We start from the raw sequence: 22,388 nt of genomic DNA, 5'->3' as shown, positions 1-22,388 counted from the left end.
AATATAGGAGGATTTATGATATAAGAGAAAGTAGTCTGGGGTATACCTACAGCATACGCCATATGATGCTGGGATACCCAGAGTAAAAGGCATAACTTAGTATGTAGATGAATGGTGATATCCTAGACTCTGTGTAGTCATGTGAGAAATCCATATTTAACAAACGGCCTGCACTGGCTTTTTGTCCATTTGGTATGTTTCATGTCCTCTTAATTTTACACATTTCTGAGATGACACTAAGGATGGATACAAGTACCAGAAAAGAAAAAGGAAAGGATAACAACATTACCAACATAGCGTACTTTGAAAAAAGATTTTTCCTATTTTCAAAAAGGCACATCAAATAATTGCATTACACAAATAAAGAAATGTAATATTCATATTCAACTCAAAACTACAAATGATTTTTTGTATTGGAAAAAATAAGAACACATCCTTACAGCATTAGTCTTCCCAGCTCAGTTAACTTGGAATCTATACTGTATCGGTCGTGTTATTCTGCTTGCCTTTAAATGAATGGTATATTGTATACAATGCGCCAAACTGCATTACCTCCATATTGGCACATGTTTGCAGCCATAGGATGAAGGGGAAAAAGCTTTTAAAAATGCTGATAAATCTATAAGCACATCATTGAGGGCAAAATGTAAACCTTAACCTTGAAGACATCATTGTAGAAGTCATGAATTACATCCATGGGCTTCAATGGTTGCACCACCTTGCATGCACAGAGAGGTATCCATTAAGGTTTATGGATGTAGGTTCATGGTATCCCTATGGTGATGTCATAAATGAGGAAGGAGAAAGGTAACACTGTTTTTCAGCACTTAACCCATTAGATGCTGCTATGTACCTAGAAATATTACTTCTTCTTCTTCTTTCGACTTTTTCCCAGTTAGGAGTCGCCACAGTGGATCATCTTTCCGCTCATGATTAGCAGTGGAGTTTTATGGTGTTGAGTTGCCAGCCTGGCACCCAACCTTTCACAGAAGGCACACACATGCATGCACTCATGCCTAGGGTCAATTTAGGGTGTCCAATCCACCTATAGCATGTCTTTGGTATGTGAGAGGATACCAGAGCACCCAGAGGAAACCCACATGACCACAGGGAGAACATGCAGACTCCGCAAAGAATGCACAACAGCCGAGGATCAAATCAGAGAACCTCTTGCTGTGAGGTGGCAACACTAACCGCTGCACCACCGTGGCCACCCATGTACCTAGAAATATGACTAATACACTTTAATAGCATACTTTGACTTATCTTCTAATCTGAAAACTAAATACTTTTAGCCAACCCTACAGCACAATAATGAAAGAATCATCTATATTAGACAGCCTGGTTACAGATGACTACAATTTCTGTGACTGCTATCACTGCCTCATGCTCATGCTCCTCTACATTAGAAAAATAAAAGCATCTATATATGAACACTCACAATTAAATATTTCCAAATGTCGCATCACAAGATGTGAAACAGATGTCTAGTTGCAACAAGTACTTTAATTTTTATGCATAAATACTAAAGTACCTCTCTGTAGCCACCTGGACAGACAGCTGGGTGAAGAGCACCCTATTGTGGTGCTGGGACCTTTGCTGTATTACTGCATACTTCTCTGCTGCTTGCTGTATGGCAAATGCAGCCAAGGCATCTCCTTCCATATAGCATTTTATAAGAAGATGAACTTTTTACATTTCTGTATGCTGATACTTTCTCACATTTTCTTCCAAATTTTTTCTGCCTTTCATAGGTGTTGCAAACCATCATTTTATATATATATATATATATATATATATATATATATATATATATATACACACATGTGCATGTGTGTGTGTTTTTGTATGTACACAGCATGCCTCAGTTATTGGAATCATGGTACACAAAGGGCGGTGCTAGTCAGCAGCACTACTGCTATGTGTGTTAGTCCCCTAAGCTCTGCACTAGCTATAATACAAAGAATCTCCCCCTACAAACTGACAGTATCATACATACCCACAAAAAAGCACAATGGCACACACAACAGCACTATGCATATGCATCTGCAATAGGTGGTACATGAAATTTTAGTGACACGGGTAAGGTAAGATCTGTGGTGGTAGCAGCAGGCTGAAAGGTTACAATAGCACAGCTAAACAGTGAGTTTTGGTATCCAAGTTTTTTTTTGTTTTTTGTTTTTTGCAATTTACATGTCTTAAGCTAAGCAAAAATGGTTCATCTTTGATGTTTATCTTATTGCTTGACGGTACTCTGTGTACAGAGCAATGTAGTAATGTGTGCAGTATTTTTCAGAAGCAGATTTTTTTATTCTGTATTACATTTCATGTCTTTGCCTGCTTGGTTTATTTTATTTGTTTTAATATTGTTTGAGATTTCATGAAATTGTAAGCAATGTGCTGACAGTGGCAACATGTGCATAGGAAGCACATATGGAAGTCCTGCATATACTGCCACATACACTGTATGGATCATCCCATGTCCATATACATATCAACTTGCATGTTTCCTTTGTTGCAGTACTGTCCATGGGCAAAGTGCTAAATGTAGACACATTTACTGTCCTAAACCTTATCACCAGAACAGAATAAAACATAAGTATGCTGCCAGGCACTCCAGCCATTGCAAAGTGTGAACACAGTGCTCCAAAGTATTCCATGGTGTGGTACACGGATTTGGTAACTGAGCCTTATTTGCAAGCCTCATTCCATATGCACATAGCTATAGGTCCCTCACCATGAACCACAACAACCACTCTGCCTACATGTTCCTACTTGAGTCATACACTATACAGCCAAACACCTTGGTCATGGGTGACTTCATGAAATTGTAAGCAATGTGCAGACAGTGGCACCAAAGATGCAGCAAGGTCTGGGAGGCCTCAAACTGTGTCACTTCCTGAAATTGTTGACCCTGTCCATGACCTGATCTGAAAAGTCCTAACCCCAACCAACTTTCTAAATTCTGAGTCTTATTTTGCCTCTGTATCTGAAAAGAGGGTTATTTCATCTTGTAAAGTGCCAGTCTGGGGAATCATAATGCTATGTTTTGACATTGTTTCAGATCATTGATTGAACCATGTCAACGAAAAGTGTGAAATTTTCAAATGTGGAACTCCAAGAGCCATCATGAAGTTCCTAGTGCTGAAGAAGAAAGCACTAAAGGAAATCCATGAATGTATGAGTGCCCTTTTTACTCAGCTGTGAAGAAGTGGTGTGCAAACTTCAGCATGGAGATTTCAAGACCAAAGATGCAGCAAGGTCTGGGAGGCCTCAAATGGTGTCAACTCCTGAAATTGTTGACCCTGTCCATGACCTGATTTTGGCAGCTCAGAGAATATCGGCTAAAACAAAAAACAATTGCTCAAACATTACAGATATCCAGGGAATGTATTGTGTTTATAATGCATGATCAGCTGGGTATGCAGAAGCTGTCAGCCAAGTGGGTGCCCAAATGTTTGAATGCTGACGAGAAAAGAAGTCAAGCAGGCACTTCCAAGTTGATTTTGAGGCATTTTTGTTGAGCTGGTGCCAACTTTTTGAAATGACTAGTTACTGTTGATGAAACATGCTTGCACCACTATGATCTTAAGACAAAACAACAGTCCATGCAATGGCGGCACTCAGGTTCATCAAGCTTAAAGAAGCTCAAAACCCAAAAGTTAGCAGGAAAGGTCATGGCCACAGTGTTTTGGGATCAGGAAAGTGTTGTAATGACTGACTATCTTCCAAGGGGCCAAACAGTTAATGCAGAATACTACTGTAACTTGCTGTGCTGATTAAAGGAGGCATTGAAAGAAAAAAGGAGAGGGAATCTGCAAAAAGGAGTTCTCTTTTTGCAAGACAATGCACCTGTTCACAAGGTTGGCAAAATGATGGATGTTTTGACAAAATTGGGGTTTGAGTGTATAGACCATCCACCCTACTCACCAGATCTTGCTCCATCTGACTAGTTCCTGTTTCCAAACCTTAAAAAGAGTTTGAAAGGGTGGCCATTTTCAAGTGATTTGAAGGTGATTGCAGCAGCAGAGCAGTATTTCATTCACCAGACTTCAGACTTTTTTTGGCGGAGTTACAGAAACTTTAGACATGATGTGCCAAGTGTGTTGAACTTCGGGGAGAATATGTTGAATAACTTGTAAGTTTCATGGCTCCATGTCATTCCCTTCTTGGTCGGGCTTAGAACTTTTCAGCACCCCCTCATAGGCTCATAGGAGGTTACAAGGCTATTGGCCCTAGGGCCTTTATAAGCCTAGCCATGTTATACCCTTGTTCCCTTATTAACCAAGTTGTATTGTCTATATTTGCAGTGTGAGTCTATGATCAGCACTGACTGCCCTTATCCAAGAGGGACATTGGTGACACTCCACAGACTAAATTTACGGTCTCCCATCCAGTTGTCTAATTTACACTCAAGGTCATTGAGGAGCTCTGTTTTACGTGAATTGGGAGTTTGTTCCAGAGCAGTGGCAATCTCTGGGGGACATAACTGTCTCTCCTGCATGTCCTGTTAATGTCACAGGCTAGGTTAAGATCCCTAGAGTGAGTGAATCTTGTCCCATTTGACTTGTGGATGTGCAGCATTTCCATTAGGGCAGGATCCAAGACTGCTCTGTAGGCCAAGCACAAGTCGCCAATCAGCAGCCTATAAGATACAGAGTACAGTGACAGGGCCTTCATCTGTCCATGTAGGTCATGCTTTGAAGGCCCTGAATTTTCTTGGTGAGAAACCTCTGAGGTCTCTCCAGCTGCTGCAGATGTCTGAGGAGATACCTACAGAAGGGAGCATTGTACTCTATTAGTGGTCTGATGAGGGATGAGTACAAGGGAGTTATAACATCCTTAGCTCTGGATCTGATGCCCTTACTTATGAAATGTGCAATATAGAAGGCTTTCCTTACCACTTTGGACACATGGTGATCGAAGTTAAGGTTGCAACCAACCTGTGTTCCTAAATTTCTCACCAATGGGTTTGAGCTAAGGGGGGTACTGTTAATATTGTAATTTGTAGGGACTTCCCCTTTGCCAAAAGGGATGAGAATGCATTTTTTTGTATTTAGTTTAAGTCTGTGGCTTTGGCACCAGTCATTTGTCTGTGTAAATTTTTCTAAATCAAGATAGGCTGTACATTCTGTTTTGCCTTTAGTTTAAGAAGCATGATCTACCCTTAGCCAATGTCACTTTTGTCTTTGTTGATAAGGTCCATGATAATTCTCTCTCTATGGCCTAGCAGATAAGGTTGGTTAGGCTTATGGGTCTATAGTTCCCAGAGTTTACTGATGGACCCTCTTTGTGCAAGGGAATTACTGTTGCTGTTTTCCACTCTGCTGGGACAAAGCCAGTACTTAGACTGTGGTTGAAGAGAGTGCTAAGTGGTTCCGCTATGTCCTGTTTTAGACCATTTAGTAGGCAGCATGGTATGTTATCCGGTCCCACAGAGGCTGTGTTTTTGACCATGGAGTGTGGTTATAATCTGCTCTTTGGAGATACTAGATAGAGGACTGGTGACAGGCATGTTTTGGTGTATGTCTGGTGGGGACAGGGGGTGAGGTTTGCACCAAATCTGTCTGCTAACAGGTTGGCAATGTTCTCAGGGTCAGTATGAGTGGTATCGTCCACTACTAGTTGGCACAAAATTGGGCCTTCCCTTTTAGATTTCTGATGTTGCTAAAGAATACCTTGTGATTATCCTTAGCTAGGGATGCTAGTTTAACTTCATAATTGGCTTTAGAGGACTTTACAAGACATCTAATTACTTGTTCAAGCTGTGGAGAGTGTCCTTCATCTGCTAAGTCAGTTCCCTTTTGTTCTTAGACATTAGTTTCTTCCTCTTCTTTTATAAGCTATTTATGCCTGATGTCCATTTGGGTGGCTTGTTTTTTTTTTTGATCCGTTCAGGTACAACCAAATCTATACATTTGTACAGGTGTTTATACAGGGCATTTGTGTGCACTTCTGTGCAGGTGTCATTGTTGACAGCAGTAGCTGGGGGATTGAAACTATTTATGCCATTTCTTATGAGGCTACAGTATGCTTTGGTGAAAATGTTCAGCATTTTTGCTCTTGAGGGGGGGCTCAGGTATGATCGTTACTTTGAATGAGACTTATTTAATATCAGACCTTACCAAGAAGGAAAACATACAGGGGGTAGTGCAGAGATCCCCTATGTTAGTGAGTATGAAGTCTAGCACATTTGAGCCCCTTGTAGTGGTGCAGACTATCTCTTCAGAGCATTTGTATTAACAAAGTCCAGGAACCTTAGGTTGTGAGTTTTTGTGCTCATATATGACTCCCAATTGATGGGAGGATAGTTGAAATCACCCATGACCAAGTAGTTTAGCTGTATAGTGAGTGACTCAAGTAGGTCCAGTTAGGCAGAGTGGTTCTCGTGGTTTATGGTGCGGTACCTATAGCTAACAATGATATGGAAGGAGGTTTTCCCTACAGTTAATTGGACTTGAAGTAGCTCTGGGGAGTCTTACTGGCTCTTTCATGCTCATTTTGAGGTCTGAACAAGTGGAAGGCATTGTAGCCTTGCATGGCCGGGGTGCTCTCTACAGCCTTGAACTTTGTCTCTGTCACTACACAGACATCAGCATCTTCCAATGTAAGAAGTGCTTCCAGTGAATGCAGTTTCTGATTTAAACTCCTAGCATTAATTAGCATAACCTTGAGTTTGTCTAGTGGATTTTTTTTTTACATCGGGAATTCTGTTGTTATGACATTACCTAAAAAGGCACTATGGGGGAGGCAACCTCACTATCTTTCACCCCTTCTACTATAGCCTGGTTCAGAAGCTACATATCTGACAGGCAGCAATCTGTCCAGTGGAAAGGAACTCTATCTCCACATCTTCCAACCACCATAGGTGTCCCACAAGGCTCTATACTGGGCCCACTACTTTTTTCTATATTCACAAATAACCTGAATAGCTCAACCCAGCATGCCACCCTCATCCAATATGCAGATGATTCAACCCTGATCTGCTCTGCCTCATCTCCCACCATTCTACAGCAACTCACTCGGGGAAACTTTTAACTCTGTAGAAAAATGTATCTCAGGTATCCAAATTATCCTAAATCCCAAGAAGACAAAACTACTACTATTTTCCCCTCATAAATCAAAAATTCCCCGCTCCTTCTCCATCACGTCTAAGTATGGCACTACCATCTCCCCTTCTAACCACACCAAACGTCTGGGCATTAAAATTGACAATACTCTTCACTTTGATATCCACATCTCCCATACCATAAAATTAGTTCACAAAAAAAATGGGCTCACTATATAGGCACAAACATTTCCTTTCACATCAAGCAAGAGTCGCCCTTGCCCAAAGTCACCTCCTCTCCCCTCTATTATACATAGCACCGATTTTCACCCAGATTATAAAGTCTGACCTAGATAAACTAGAATCTTGTTTCAATAAAATAGCCAAGTGTGCTACAAACTCCACTAACAGAACATATCACTGTACTGCACTAAAAGAACTAAAATGGCTTGAGTTACCACAACTTCTTAACTATCACCAGCTAGTTACTTCCTACAATATTCTCAAACACCCTGAAACCCCCCCCTCAATATCCAATCTCTTTCTCACTACACTGCTAACCGGCATCTTTGATCTAGTGAAAAATCTCTCCTCTGCATCTGCAGGGCAAATAATTATGCAGGGAAAGCACTGAACTCCCGCACCATTGCTAGAAACTGGAATTCTCTTCCCCATTCTTAGTCCGCTGCCCCCACCATCTCACAATTCAAAAACTCCCTCAAATCACATCTCCTTAGTACCTGGTTATGCCCTTGAATCACATAATTGTACCCTCACTGCTTCCATCTCCCCCTCTCACTTTCTAACTCACCTTAACTCTCTATAGTCAGTAACTCAGCCAGTTCCTCTGCTACACCTGCAGGGCATCTGCTCCTCTCCTTAGGCACAACAGTGCACACCTGCATGTTAATTGTAATATGAATGTCTAACTGTTGGCTGTTGGAAATGCTTGACACATTTCTTCTCGTGATGACTGCACAGCACTGTATCACTGTTATTAACATTCTCCTTATCCTTTCTTTTTATTTCTTCTCTTATTGCTTATCACTTATTTTGTTTCCCTAATATATTGTATCTTTATATTGTTCACTTTATATGTCGTATCTTTTTGTTAAACTAAGTGCCGGAGCTTTTCTCCCCGGGCCTCCACTGTAAATGGACCTGGTCCAGTCGGAACTTCCTGGTTAACAAATGTAAAATAAAATAAAATAAAATGAAAAAATAAAATAAAGTACCTTTGCTGGTAACCAAAAGCCAAGTGGCAACAGGTGAAGACCATCTCTGGCAAAGCAGTGTGGTCTGTCAACCATATCTTCCCTAGCTGACAGATACTGGGTCCCCCTGGACTGACACCAGAAGCTAAGCCAATTTTTGAAGTCAATCATTTTTTGTTTATATTGAGGCATCATTGTGGGCGAAGGTAGAATGCTGCTTAGAGTTAGGGACAAACCTGCCTGGGACACATAATCTGAGAGCTCAGTTATGTCTCTCTTCATATAGTCCAGAGAGATACATTTCAAATCATTCACCCCAACATGGACTATGACAAAGTCATAACGGTACTTGTTGCTGAGAGACTTAAGTTACCTGAGTGATCTGACAGATCCTGGCACCTGACAGGCAGCTGATCGTGATCTTCTCCTTGTCCAGCCTGGTGAGGAGGACATATGTGTGTCTCACTATGGAGTCGCTTATGACCAAGACATTTGGTTTTGAGGTATTTTGCCTTAGGGGCTTATTGGCTGAGACACTGTTGTGTGTATTATTATGTGTAGTGGATTCTGTTGGGTCTGCAGTGTGTGCAGTAGGTTTGCACTTGGGAGGTCTCTGATTTTTAGATAGGCTTCCAGCAAGTACCTCTGTGTATGTGGGTTTATGTGTTGTGAGCTTGTTATGTGCAAGAGGTGAAGTATGTGTGCTAACAACCTGTTTGATATTTGGTTTGTTGTTATGTGAGAGAACTGATTCCAGATTCATAGCATAGATACATCTCTCTCATTTTGTATTTGTTTGTTGTAGGATAATTGACTGTCAGTATACATGAGGCAATTGCTACATTGCCTCAGGATGCCAATGTCAATTAGGCTGGCTGGAGAAATGGTGGGAAACTGTCAGTCCATTATGGCAGATATATACTGTAATAACTAGTGGGGAGTAGGCTAGATGAACAAGGTTTTGCTGTAAGACTAACAAAAAGTGGTTATTCTATAGAGGGTAGGGATAGAAAACTGCACCAGTGCTTCACAATGCACAACTGAGTTGTTCACAGGGCAGTAGTACACAACTGCATTATGCACAATGAAGCTGGGGAGCTTAGGAGGGTTCCCTAGCAGATATCTAAGGACATTTTTCTTTCTAGGCATGTGTCACTAACACTGGCATATCATTATGACTGCTATTCAAGATGGCCTACATCAACACTTTACTAAGTGTGCAGCTATGACTAGTCTGTCTGTTTTCCAGGCTGATTTTGTTAAACAGTGCTTCAGCGGTGGCTATACAGTTACCGTACTGCACTGGAGGATGGTGTAATTTGCACATATATCCACAGACTGTCTGTTCAATCAAAATATATGTATAAAAAAGCATACTGAGCAATACCTGTGCAGATTTATGTCACATATTGTGCTGGTACTGTGTACTGTGGAAGTTATCGTCTGCTATACTGGAGTACCCTGATGCTCTAGTGACTGCAAGTTGGCATTGTCATGATGATCACCATGCAGGCAATGGACAGAATGGTAATTTTTTTTGGACTCGTTGGTGGTGTGGTCTGTGGGGCTGATTGAACTGCATATAAGTTGCTATATTTTTTTTGGTAATTTGTGTATGTTACCATGCAGTAAGGGAACCTGTGCTACACAGTATCATAGAAGTCAAAAAGACCTTGAAAGACTGCATCATTGAATCACTAATACCTTTGTATATTTGCATATTCCTGCACACTAACCCTACACACCAACATAATTTGTCACGATTACTTTACTGATTTTAAAACTGTAACAGACATTCAGGCTTTAGTCACATAATAATGAGAAAAGAAAGAGAAAGAGATATACAAAAAGCAAAATTGCGAAAGAAGTGAACTATAATTGCAAAGAAAAGTGATGTTTTATAGAACATGAGCATTATTTTCTGAGACATCAAGAAATAACATTTTTCATTTCTTTTTACAGCTGTCCAAATAAACAAGATGCCACTATAAGTGTAATAGAAAATGGGGTTTCTCTTCAGGGGAAATGGCAGCTTCAAATATTTAAGTTTTTTGGTGATTACCCTCAAGTTTACTTTCACTGTGAAGTAGTTCTTTGTGATCCAAGTGCAGGATTATGTGCACCGGTAAGTTTTTTGGCTTTTTTTCCTTACATTTTAATACAATAAATGAACTTTGTGTGTTTATGTCAGACCTCATCAAAGATGACATTTTTTTTTTAGAATTGTAACAACGCTAGAGCTTCTAAAACACAGGACATAGGAAATAGTACAATAATTTCATTTGGCCCAGTCCTTACGAATGGTAAGGCAATCTTTAAATATTTATATATGCATGTATACAATATTTACCTAAATTTCAGTACCTCCTCTATTCTGTACACCTTAATTCTTAGGTCCGTGAATCACAGAAAAAGGTCTGGGTGGTCATTTGCATTTTCCTACCGCATACCCAGACTCCTCCAGATATGCAGTGATATAGGTGACTACTCAGAGGAGTACAGACATGTTTGTGATTTGCTTAGGGTTTTGGTATGCGGTCTGTACCCTATACTTGACAGTGACATTTTCATTTCTCTGAAGTGCAACCGTAACAATGTTGAAACAGAAAAATTAAGCTTTTTTTTATCATTTATTTATTTTACTTTCATACAAAAAATAGTTTTAGTGAATACCTGTGTTTGGTGAAACTGAGCAAGTCATTTAACCAGACAGTGCTTAGGGACAACTGGGAATTTGGGCTATGCTCCTCAGTGGTCTGGTTGGGGGTTGGTATAATGGCTAAGTTGTTTACCTCAAAGACACAATGAACGGTGTTTGATTCTCATTTTTGGTCACTTTCTGGTTATTAATTAGGCATTTAACAGTCTACAGACTGATTTGCCAGGTATTTACCTATGATTCCCTGACCCCAAGTGAGTCTATTCTGTTTCATAGTATTTCACATGGCAGTAAATATTAACAAGAGATAACTCAGGGTTAAGTACAATACTAGAATTGTTTACCAAAAGAGGATTAACTGACATCAATCAGTCACAAAGAATCTTAATCAGTCAAGTTCAACTCTTGGACTTGGATGTTTAGTTCGTAGTGCTGTTTGGGGTCTTATACCACCCAGAGGATACTCATTGTGGTTATGTTGTGTTCTTAGTGATTCTAATGCCATTCAATACTCTCCCACTAAACTTATGTTTCCAAAATCTCCCATGAGATTTATACCTTCAGCTGCATGCAATATACAGATCACAAGTGTTACCCAGAGGTTTATGACCAAATGCAATAGGGAGCAGTTTCATTTCAGAATCAGTGTGTGCTGCCATTCAGACATATTATTAGTTATATAGCACAGCCTAGAATTATAACAGCTTTTTCTTGGGTCACAACAGTGTTTGCATGTTTCAGAGCCAGTGCTATGAGACTTCGGAAAACTAGTACAAACTAAACTTTTACTTTTTGCAGGCATACAAGATATATAGAGTCATAAGTGAGATTTCTGAGGTACTAACTTAGTGTTGGAAATATATGCACCGAAGAAAGCATAACATGGTGCTCTAAGCTGGTATCAATGCGTGATCAGACCTTGGTAATTTATAATTTAACATATTTTGCTCTTTGAGCTTATTACATTTACACCTTTTCCTCTCTCTCTAATAATAGATTATTTGGGCTGTGCATCTAATGTAGTAATTCTACAGACTATCTGAAATTGTAACTTTACTTAGTACTCAGTCTCTGATATTGTTTGATCCTTCCATCCATTCACAACCCCTTTTTCCCAGTTTTGCACATTGGGTGGGAGTGTCACTTTAACAGTGGCAATCATCTAAAGCCAAGGTTTACACCATAGTTCTTCCACACCACACACTTACACACATACTCACACCTATGGCCAGTTTAGAGTATGCAATCCACCTACTGCATGTCTTTGGGATGTGGGAGGAAACTAGAGCACCCAGAGGAAACCCACACAAACAGAGAGAGAACATACACACTCCGCACAGAAGGCAACCCAGCCAAGAATCGAACTGGGGAACTGGGGAACCTCTTGCTGTGAGGCAACAACACTATCCACAGCACCACTGTGCTGTATTGTTTGATATTCATCTTTTTATTCATCTTTAGAAATATTTTACATTATTGAATAATATAGAGTACATAATTGCTGCAGTCTGACTAGCAGTTAGCTCTCTCAGAAATATACTGTATGCTGATCATGAATATGCTGCTCGCAGTTATCCATGCTTCCATCTGTCTATACATACATACATACATACACCCACCTGTCCATCCATCCATCTATTCAACCATTCAACCATCCACACATTCGTGCATCCATATATTTTACAAACCACTTGCAACAAAGACAGTTACAGTGACAGCAAGCTAAGCAGGGCAGATTAAAATTTATAAACCAAAGCAACAGCCCCCAGCTCATCCTGTAGAATCCTGAAGCATTCCCAGGCAAACTTAGAGATAGAATCCCCTAACACATTCCATGTCTATCCTAAGGCTTCATACCAGATGGCCATGCATTGTAAACATCTCATGGGATACAATCAAGGGCATGCTCACTAGGTGCCTAAAAGACTTCTCTGAAACCAGAGGAGAAGCAGGTCTTCCCAGTTTGCTAAGTCCCTCCTCTGTCATGGATAATGAGCCTAACAACTCTGTAAAAGGTCCACATTTTCGCCACATGCATGTATATGCTTATCCTTTCGGTCACTATTCATAATTTCTCAGCATATTTGGGGATAGAGACATAGCCTAGTAAAAAATGAGTTTTGTACTGAGGCTGAGTTCTTAGTTCACCACAACAGTCTGGTATATTTTATTTTATCTATTTATTTCCAGTTTGATGACCGGGGAGGTCCACTGGGCTCAAAGAGCCCGTTTTCAGTGGAGGCCTGGGGAGGAAAGCTCCAATAATACATAGTACAAGCTCCATAATATGGAGTACAGTACATAGTGGAAACAGAAACAAACTAAGCAAATTTTACATACAAAATAGCAAAAACTAAACAAAAGTTAAACAACAGCTTGGAGAAGGATGTAAAGCATATTTACATGTTTAGTGGTTAAGAACAGAAGTACAAGGTTAAATTAATACAGAGGTTTAAATCATCTGAGAATGATATAGAAGTAACATTAGCATGGATGAGCTCTTTATGCATGAATATTAGCATGAGTTAAATTAATACAGAGGTTTAAATCCTCTGAGAGTGGTATAGTGGTAGCATTAGCATAAAGGCAGTACAGAGGGTTAATCAACAGTGTGTAAGGAAGAACAAACTTTGTGTGTTATAAAGTATTTATGTATTAAACAGGTTAGGTAGGTTGCCTGAAGCACTGTTGTAGCTGCACCCCTCTACCTGTCAGTCTCCATATTCCTCTCTACATTTACTCATAAACAAGGCCCCAAAATACTTAAACTCCTCCAAATGAGGTAACAGCCCCCTAGATGCAGAGATCAATCCACTCTTTTCTGACAGTCATGACATCTGATTTAGAAGTGCATATTTCCATCAGTAAACCTTCATATACAGCAATGAACTCCTCCAGTGATGGAAGAAATAAATCACATGAGGCCAAAAAATCAATACTGTCTGCAAACAACAAATATGCTCCATTCAAATCCCTAAGCTGAATACTCCCTAACCTCATATGCGTCTAGATATCCTGTTCATGAAAATCATGAAAATGTGAGGACAAGAAGCACTTTTGGTGAAGTCCTCCACCCAGCTTCAAGCTTAATAATAACCATGTGTATAGTTACTGCATTATTTGCAAATTCTTTTGTGTTTTTATCATTATTGTTTATTTCATTTTCTAGTTGTCTTAAATGTTTGCTTATAAAGATTTTCTCCATCTTAAATTTTAAATAATTTATTTATATAATTACTTTTAGTTTAATTCAGTGATTCTCATTGCTCAGTTTCTTCTTGTAAACCGCTTTGGTGATTAAGTATTATAATAAACATAAACTTGAAAGTTTTATTATTCCTAGACTAGATGAAATAGTAGGTGTTAATCATTCAACAGAATTATCTTGTATTAAGCTTGTACCTTACTTCTGATGGGAACAACTGATACAGCCTGTGTTATTATCCAATAGATTTACATGGTTATTCAGCGATATTATACTTTCATTCTATGTGTTCTGATTCTATTTATATTTAGCATACATGTAATGAGGGTGCTTAGTGAGTAGCTTCTGATGTTTTGTTGACTATCACTCTCCGATATTAAAGAAGACTTTGTGATATATGCATAAATGACATGTGACTGAATGATATTTCAAGTTTAGTAAATCACTAACTCTAAGCCTGAACAGAGACATTAAAAAAGTTTGCCTCCTAATAGGGGATATCAAAAGTCCCTATAATCAAACCAGCTTCTATATCAGCCTTAAACGTATTAAGATGAGAAGATGGTCTAATTCCTAAAGGCAGTTCAATCCATAGTTTGCCAGCTCTGTGACAGAAAGAACTTTTCCAAAGTATAGTGTTGCAAAATGTCATATTCAGAAAAAAATATTTTTAACACCCTGATCGTGCTGACTAAATTCTAAACCTAAAGTAGCCAAAAATATATTATTAATTCACTCAGCTATAAGATCTCTTCTGGCAAATCTATATCATATGGAGAACAATGACAACTGTTTTAGTGTATTCCTATAGCTCAGATGTTTTACTCCATCAATTTTTTTGGCATAAAACTTTTGAATTTTTTCCAACCTATGTAACTGGGTACAGCTGTAAACACAGGCAGCTGCACAGTGTTCTACATGTGGTCTTACAACAGCCTTGTAAAGAGGAATTAATACTCTCTCATCACTGCTGGTTTGTTTGCGTCTTTCGTCTTTTCCTGGTTAGGGATCGCCACAGCGGAACTCCGGTCCACTAATGATTGGTAGTTGATTTTTACGTGCCGAGTTACCAGCCCTGATGCACAACCTTCAACGAAGGTATGCCCATTCACGCATATCTCCACGCAGAAGACGATCTAGCTGAGAATCGAACCAGATAGCGTCTTACTGTGAGGCGACAACACTACCGCAGCAATTCTACATAAAATGTCCGTAATCACTATGTAACACTTCTTAGTTACTAACAAAAGATTATCATCATATTTTAGTTTGCTATCCATTAGATCCCTAACCTTATTCTCACTGCTTAAGGTAACATTGTCTAATATGTATAGGTAACATGGATTATTACAATCAAAATGTAGCACGTTAATTTTACAGGCATTAGACTTCATATGGTTATTTGTCAATCAAATTTCCAGACATCCAAATAACCCTGTAAATAGCTTGATCATTCATTGAGTTAATAAGTAACCCAATCTTGGTATCATCAGCAAACTTTCTTACTAATATACTGCTCTGAATTGGAAAATAAGATATAAACATACTGAACAGAAATGGCCCAAGCACTAACCCCTGACGAAATCACCATAACTTTCCTATCATTAGGTGTAATATCTGCAATTTTAACCTTAAAAAGATCTCTAGATCAAACATAAACCAACCCACTTAATAATATACTGGTTAATTCCAAGACTGTACAAGCTAGTCATAATTTCTACATGAGACACTGAATCAAACACCTTAACAGGGTCCATACAGATCACAACAACTCATAAACCTACATCCACAGATACCCATGTACTCTGACAAAAACTTAGGAAGTTAGTCCAACTAGATCTACCTTGGGAAAATCCATGCTGAAAAATATGCTGGGCAGCACATAACTCCTCAGCTATTAGGGAACATAATACACTTTCAAAACATTTGCCCATAGTGCATGTAAATCTAATTGGATGATACTTATCTACAGATGTAGTTAGTACCTTCCTTGAACAGGACAATGACAACAGCTGTTTTCCATAACTGAGGAAACTTGGTTGGAAACAAATGGCTAAAACATTGTTTAGTTTAAGCTTTATTTGTTTGAAAATCACTTGTTTTATCACAGTTTTAAGCAAAATTTTTGTAGGGTGGCTTTGTGCCCCTGCACCCATAAAGGTAGAGACTCTGTCCCACCCCTACAAATACTAACTGGGATATCACAATACTGTGGAGGTATGTGCAAATAAAATTTTGTGACTATAAATATTTATTTTACTCCAATGTATTGTGAACTTGGAGCACATACAGCACTTGTACTTGAGCCCAGCAATGTTAAACCCTTTATTATGTGTTATTTTAGCACCCAATAACAGTATTATTTAAGTCCCAAAATAACTCAGTTTTCATACATGCTTTTTATTTTAAAATCTTTAAAAGTGATGTTTAAAAGTTAAAAAAGGGTTCTTCACTCTTCCTCCTCACTTCCAACTATTATTAGGGTTAGGTTTTTTTCAAAAGTTAATTAAATATTTACCCTAAACTAATAAAAAAATCACTACAACCTGAACCCAGAAGTGAAATGGCAAGCTCATTTTCAGCATGCAACTTCACGTTATTATGTGGCACAAGCACGATCAGTTGCTTAAACACAGCTGATATCGGTGCTTTCTGCTGATCTTCTGTCATTTGTCTTAGGATCATCAGGAAGAAATGAAGTGTCCATATGAGCCAGGATAGTATCTCTCCGCAGGTGCTTTTGTTCCTTTTTTCCTTCATTCATTCATTCTTTGATCCCTCCTTTGTCCAAATACAGGCTCATGAGAAAACCAAGCCCCACACCAGTGGGAACACTGCAAAGAAGTTAATCCTGGATAGGATGCTAGTCCATCAGAGGATGCACGAAGGTACACCTCTTGCACACCTGCAGGCAATTTAGAGGATCAGAAATTCACCTATGGCATGGCTTCACCCATCAAAAAATAAATAAATAAAAAACATGGACACAGGGAGGGCATACTGATTCTGCATAGAAGGAGTGCCAGCTGAGAAGTAAGTGCTGTTGGGAAGCATGCTTCTGAGGAATTACTTTTTCATTTTAAAGGTGTTTTTGTATGAACTACTGTTCACAGAAATCCAGATAATACATTTTTAGGCAGTATCTATAGCATCTGTTAATCCAGCCACTGGGGATGCACAAGCCAGTGCATTTCTTTGTGTCGGTCCCAAGCCTGGATAAATGCGGAGGGTTGTGTCAGGAAGGACATCCGGTGTAAAGTTTTGCCAAATCATACATGCGGACAACAGTACAGATATACATACCGGATCAGTCGAGGCCCAAGTTAACAACGACCGCCACCAGTATTGTTGGCCAACAGGGTGCTGGTGGAAATTGGGCTACTATTGGCTGAAGGAGCAGAAGAGGGGGAAGGCATGCCCGAAGGCAGGTAAAGGCTAGGACTGTGATAGTTAGGGTCGGAACTTTGAATGTTGGCAGTATGCCTGGTATAGGGAGAGAGCTAGCTGATATGATGGACCGAAGGAAGGTTGGTATATTGTGTGTGCAAGAGACCAGATGGAAGGGGAGCAAGGCTAGGTGTATCGTAGATGGGTTCAAATTGTTTTATCATGGTGTGGATGGGAGGAGAAATGGCATAGAGGTTATTCTGAAGGAACAGTATGCTAAGAGTGTTATGGAGGTGAAAAGAGTGTCAGATAGAGTGATGTTTATGAAGCTGGAAATTGATGGTGTAATGATGAATGTTGTTAGTGCATATGCTCCACAAGTTGGGTGTGTGATGGATGAGAAAGAAAAATTTGGGAGTGAGTTGGATGAAGTGGTGATGACTGTACCCAAGGGTGAAAGACTGGTGACTGGAGCAGATTTCAATGGGCATGTTGGTGAAGGGAACAGAGGAGATGGGGAAGTGATGGGTAAGTATGGTGTTAAGCAAAGGAATGCAGAAGGTCAGAAGGTAGTGGATTTTGCAAAAAGGATGGACATGGCTGTGGTGAATACGTATTTTAACAAGAGGGAGGAGCATAGGATGACATACAAGAGTGGAGGAAGATGCACACAGGTGGATTATATCTTATGTAGAAGGGCCAGTCTGAAGGAGATTGGAGACTGTAAAGTGGTGGCAGGGGAAAGTCTAGTTAGGCAGCATAGGATGGTGGTTTGTAGGATGACATTGGTGATCAAGAAGAGGAGGATGAGTGTAAGGGCAGCACCAAGGATCAAATGGTGGAAATTGAAAATGGGTAATTGTGAGGTGGAGTTCAGGGAAGAGTTAAGACAGGCACTGGGTGGCAGTGAAGAGTTACCGAATAGCTGGGTAACTGCAGCAGAGCTAGTAAGAGAGATGGCTAGAAGGGTGCTTGGTATGACATCTGGACAGAGGAAGGAGAACAAGGAGACCTGGTGGTGGAATGAAGAAGTACAGGAGAGTATACAGAGAAAGAGGTTGGCGAAGAAGAAGTGGGATTGTCAGAGAGATGAAAAAAGCAGACAAGAGTATAAGGAGATGAGGTGCATGGCAAAGAGAGAGGTGGCAAAGGCTAAGGATAAGGTGTATGAGGAGTTGTATGAAAGGTTGGACACTAAGGAGGGAGAAAAAGACCTGTACCAATTGACTAGACAGAGGGACCGAGCTAGTAAAGATGTGCAGCAGGTAAGGGTGATTAAGGATAATGAGGGAAATGTACTCACAAGCGAGGAGAGTGTGTTGAGCAGATGGAAAGAGTACTTTGAGGGGCTGATGAATGAGGAGAATGAGAGGGAGAGAAGGATGGATGATGTGCGGATAGTGAATCATGAAGTGCAGTGGATTAGCAAGGAGGAAGTAAGGATAGCTATGAAGAGAATGAAGAATGGAAAGGCTGTTGGTCCAGATGACATACCTGGGGAAGCATGGAGGTGTTTAGGTGAAATGGCAGTGGAGTTTTTAACTAGATTGTTTAATGAAATCTTGGAAAGTGAGAGGATGCCTGAGGAATGGAGAAAAAGTGTTTTGGTACCGATTTTTAAGAATAAGGGTAATGTGCAGAGCTGTAGTAACTACAGAGGGATTAAATTGATCAGTCACAGCATGAAGTTATGGGATAGAGCAGTAGAAGCTAGGTTAAGAAGGGACGTGATGATTAGTGAACAGCAGTAAGGTTTCATGCCAGGATAGAGCATGACAGATGCGAAGTTTGCTCTGAGAGTGTTGATGGAGAAGGACAAAGAAGATAAGAAGGAGTTGTATTGTGTCTTTGTGGACTTAGAGAAAGCATATGACAGGGTGCCTAGAGAGGAGTTGTGGTACTGTATGAGGAAATCGGGAGTGTCAGAGAAGTATGTAAGAGTGGTACAGGATATGTACGAGGGAAGTGTGGCAATGGTAAGGTCTGCGGTGGGAGTGACAGATGCATTTAAGGTGAAGGAGGGATTACATCACGGATCAGCTCTGAGCCCTTTCTTATTTGCACTGGTGATGGACAGGTTGACAGATGAGATCAGACAGGAGTCCCATGGACTATGATGTTTGCAGATGACATTGTGATCTGTAGTGAGAGTAGGGAACAGGTGGAGCAGACCCTGGAGAGGTGGAGATATGCTCTAGAGAGAAGAGGAATGAAGGTCAGCAGGACTAAGGCAGAATATATGTGTGTGAATGAGAGGGAGGATAGATGAATGGTGAGGATGCAAGGAATAGAGGTGGCGAAGGTGGATGAGTTTAAATACTTGAGATCAATAGTTCAGAGTAATGGTGAGTGTGAGAGGGAGGATAGATGAATGGTGAGGATGCAAGGAATAGAGGTGGCGAAGGTGGATGAGTTTAAATACTTGAGATCAATAGTTCAGAGTAATGGTGAGTGTGAGAGGGAGGATAGAGGAATGGTGAGGATGCAAGGAATAGAGGTGGCGAAGGTGGATGAGTTTAAATACTTGAGATCAATAGTTCAGAGTAATGGTGAGTGTGAGAGGGAGGATAGATGAATGGTGAGGATGCAAGGAATAGAGGTGGAAAAGGTGGATGAGTTTAAATACTTGGGATCAATAGTTCAGAGTAATGGTGTGTGTGGAAGAGAGGTGAAGAAGAGAGTACAGGCAGGATGGAGTGGGTGGAGAAGAGTGTCAGGAGTGAGTTGTGACAGACGAGTACCAGTAAGAGTGAAAAGGGAAGGTCTACAAAGAGGGTAGTGAGACCAGCTATGTTACCTGGGTTTGAGACAGTGGCACTGACAAAAAGGCAGGAGTTAGAGCTGGATGTGGCAGAGTTAAAGATGTTAAGATTTGCACTGGGTGTGATGAGGATGGACAGGATTAGGAATAATTATATTAGAAGGTCAGCCCAGGTTCGAAGGTTTGGAGACAAAGCCAGAGAGGCAAGATTACATTGGTTTGGACATGTGCTGAGAAGGGATGCAGAGTATATTGGGAAAAAGTTGCTAAGGATGAAGCTGCCAGGTAACAGGAAAAGAGGAAGGCCCAATATAAGGTTTATAGATGTGGTGAGAGAGGACATGCAGGTGGTTGGTGTGACAGAGCAAGATGCAGAGGACAGGAAGAAATGGAAACAGTTAATCCGCTGTGGCGACCCCGAATAGGAGCAGCCGAAAGAAGAAGAAGTATCTATAGCATCTGCTGCCTACAGCAATGATCAGTTGAACAGAGAAAGAGATTAGATATATAAGATAGATAGATAGATAGATAGATAGATAGATAGATAGATAGATAGATAGATAGATATGCAGACATAGAAATTGATCTTATAAAAATGAGGATCAAAGCAGCACATAGCACTTAGGGGCATATAGTATAAAAGAAATCATAAAATATATTTCTCTTTGGAAAATGCAGCTTCAGCGTGTGTCAGATAACGTGACTTGTTTTGCTCAGAACTACTACACCTTGGAAGTTATAAAGTAACACATCAAAGGCTACTTACAATAGGAAAGAAATACCACCAAAGTAGTGGATACTAACCCTAACTCTAATGTTGCCCCTTCATCCAACCCTAACCCTGCCCTTTACCTTACTAAAAACCCCATAACACTGCCACTACCCAAGAAACACTCAGACAAACACACACTAACAATACTACATGTATCCACTTACTTAACCCTGACCCTGACCCTAAAATTCACATACAAAAATACAAAACCTATCCCCAACCCTAACCATAAGTCTCTCTCTCTCTCACACACACACACACACACACACACACACACACACACACACACACACACACACACACACACACACACACACACACACACACACACACACACACACACACACACACACACACACACACAGACTAATGATATCCCTTATCTAACCATGACTTTAACCCTAACTCACACTCACACACAAAAATACAAAACCTATCCCCAACCCTAACCCTAAGTCTCACACACGCGCACACACACACACACGCACACACACACACACACACACACACACACACACACACACACACACGCACACACGCACACACACACACACACACACACACACACACACACACACACACACACACACATACAAACACTTTCACCCTCTCAAACCCCACTTAAGTTTCTCAACATTTTGACCATTTGGCTTTCTGCAGGTAAGCTTCTGCATAATACATCACCCCTAGCATATGTCGACCAAATTACTAATATTTATAGCTGTTTGAGTAGAAAAATCCTTTCAGCTGACAACTGGAAATTACTTATACAGTAATACAGCAGACCTGTGATTTTTTTTTTCTCAGTAATTGACCACAGATTATTGGGTGCTTGTTTACTCATACAGTTGGACACCATTGTCTCATTAATGTGTCATATACCACACATTACTAGGAATGATCTGACATATTACTGTGAAGTAAACTACAAAACGTTAAACTCTTTAATAAGGGCAGTTCAGATTATTTATTTGCATATTTGCTGATAAAATTGGAAAAGTGTCCATATTACTATATCCTGTGCCACACAGTACTAAAACACCACTCAACTGTGCAGATTTTCACAAAATGTACAGATTTTTGCCTCATATCTTTGGTCTGTTAAGTATAAATGTTCGGGTTTTCTGGTAAATCACTGAAGATTGAAGTTACTAAATAATGACAGACATTTTAGTTTCAGAATGTATATCCTTCAGAAAAATGCATGCTAATACAAAATATGTTATTCTAGGAACTTTCTAAGTTTACATGAGCGATATTTAAAGTCTGTCCCTATTTTGAGCCTTTGTCCTGTTATTTTAGGCTTTGCCCAGATTTCTTGCACTAAGGGGTTAAGAGGAAT

At 40.0% G+C, this 22,388-nt stretch overlaps 1 protein-coding gene across 1 annotated transcript in view; it reads left to right on the top strand.

The window, feature by feature from the left end:
- Positions 1 to 22,388, top strand: part of LOC122817325 (uromodulin-like) — a 275,611-nt gene that overhangs the window by 234,389 nt on the left and 18,834 nt on the right. Inside the window, exons 7-8 of the mRNA XM_044090542.1 lie at positions 10,225 to 10,387; positions 10,484 to 10,565. Of these exons, the coding sequence (XP_043946477.1) occupies positions 10,225 to 10,387; positions 10,484 to 10,565 (245 nt within the window). The remainder of the gene's footprint in view (positions 1 to 10,224; positions 10,388 to 10,483; positions 10,566 to 22,388) is intronic.

The sequence above is a fragment of the Protopterus annectens genome, chromosome 12.part0 (assembly GCF_019279795.1).
Source record: "Protopterus annectens isolate FY-2018-M chromosome 12.part0, PAN1.0, whole genome shotgun sequence".
Classification (NCBI taxonomy): domain Eukaryota; kingdom Metazoa; phylum Chordata; order Ceratodontiformes; family Protopteridae; genus Protopterus; species Protopterus annectens.
This window is presented reverse-complemented; position numbering and strand designations above follow the sequence as displayed.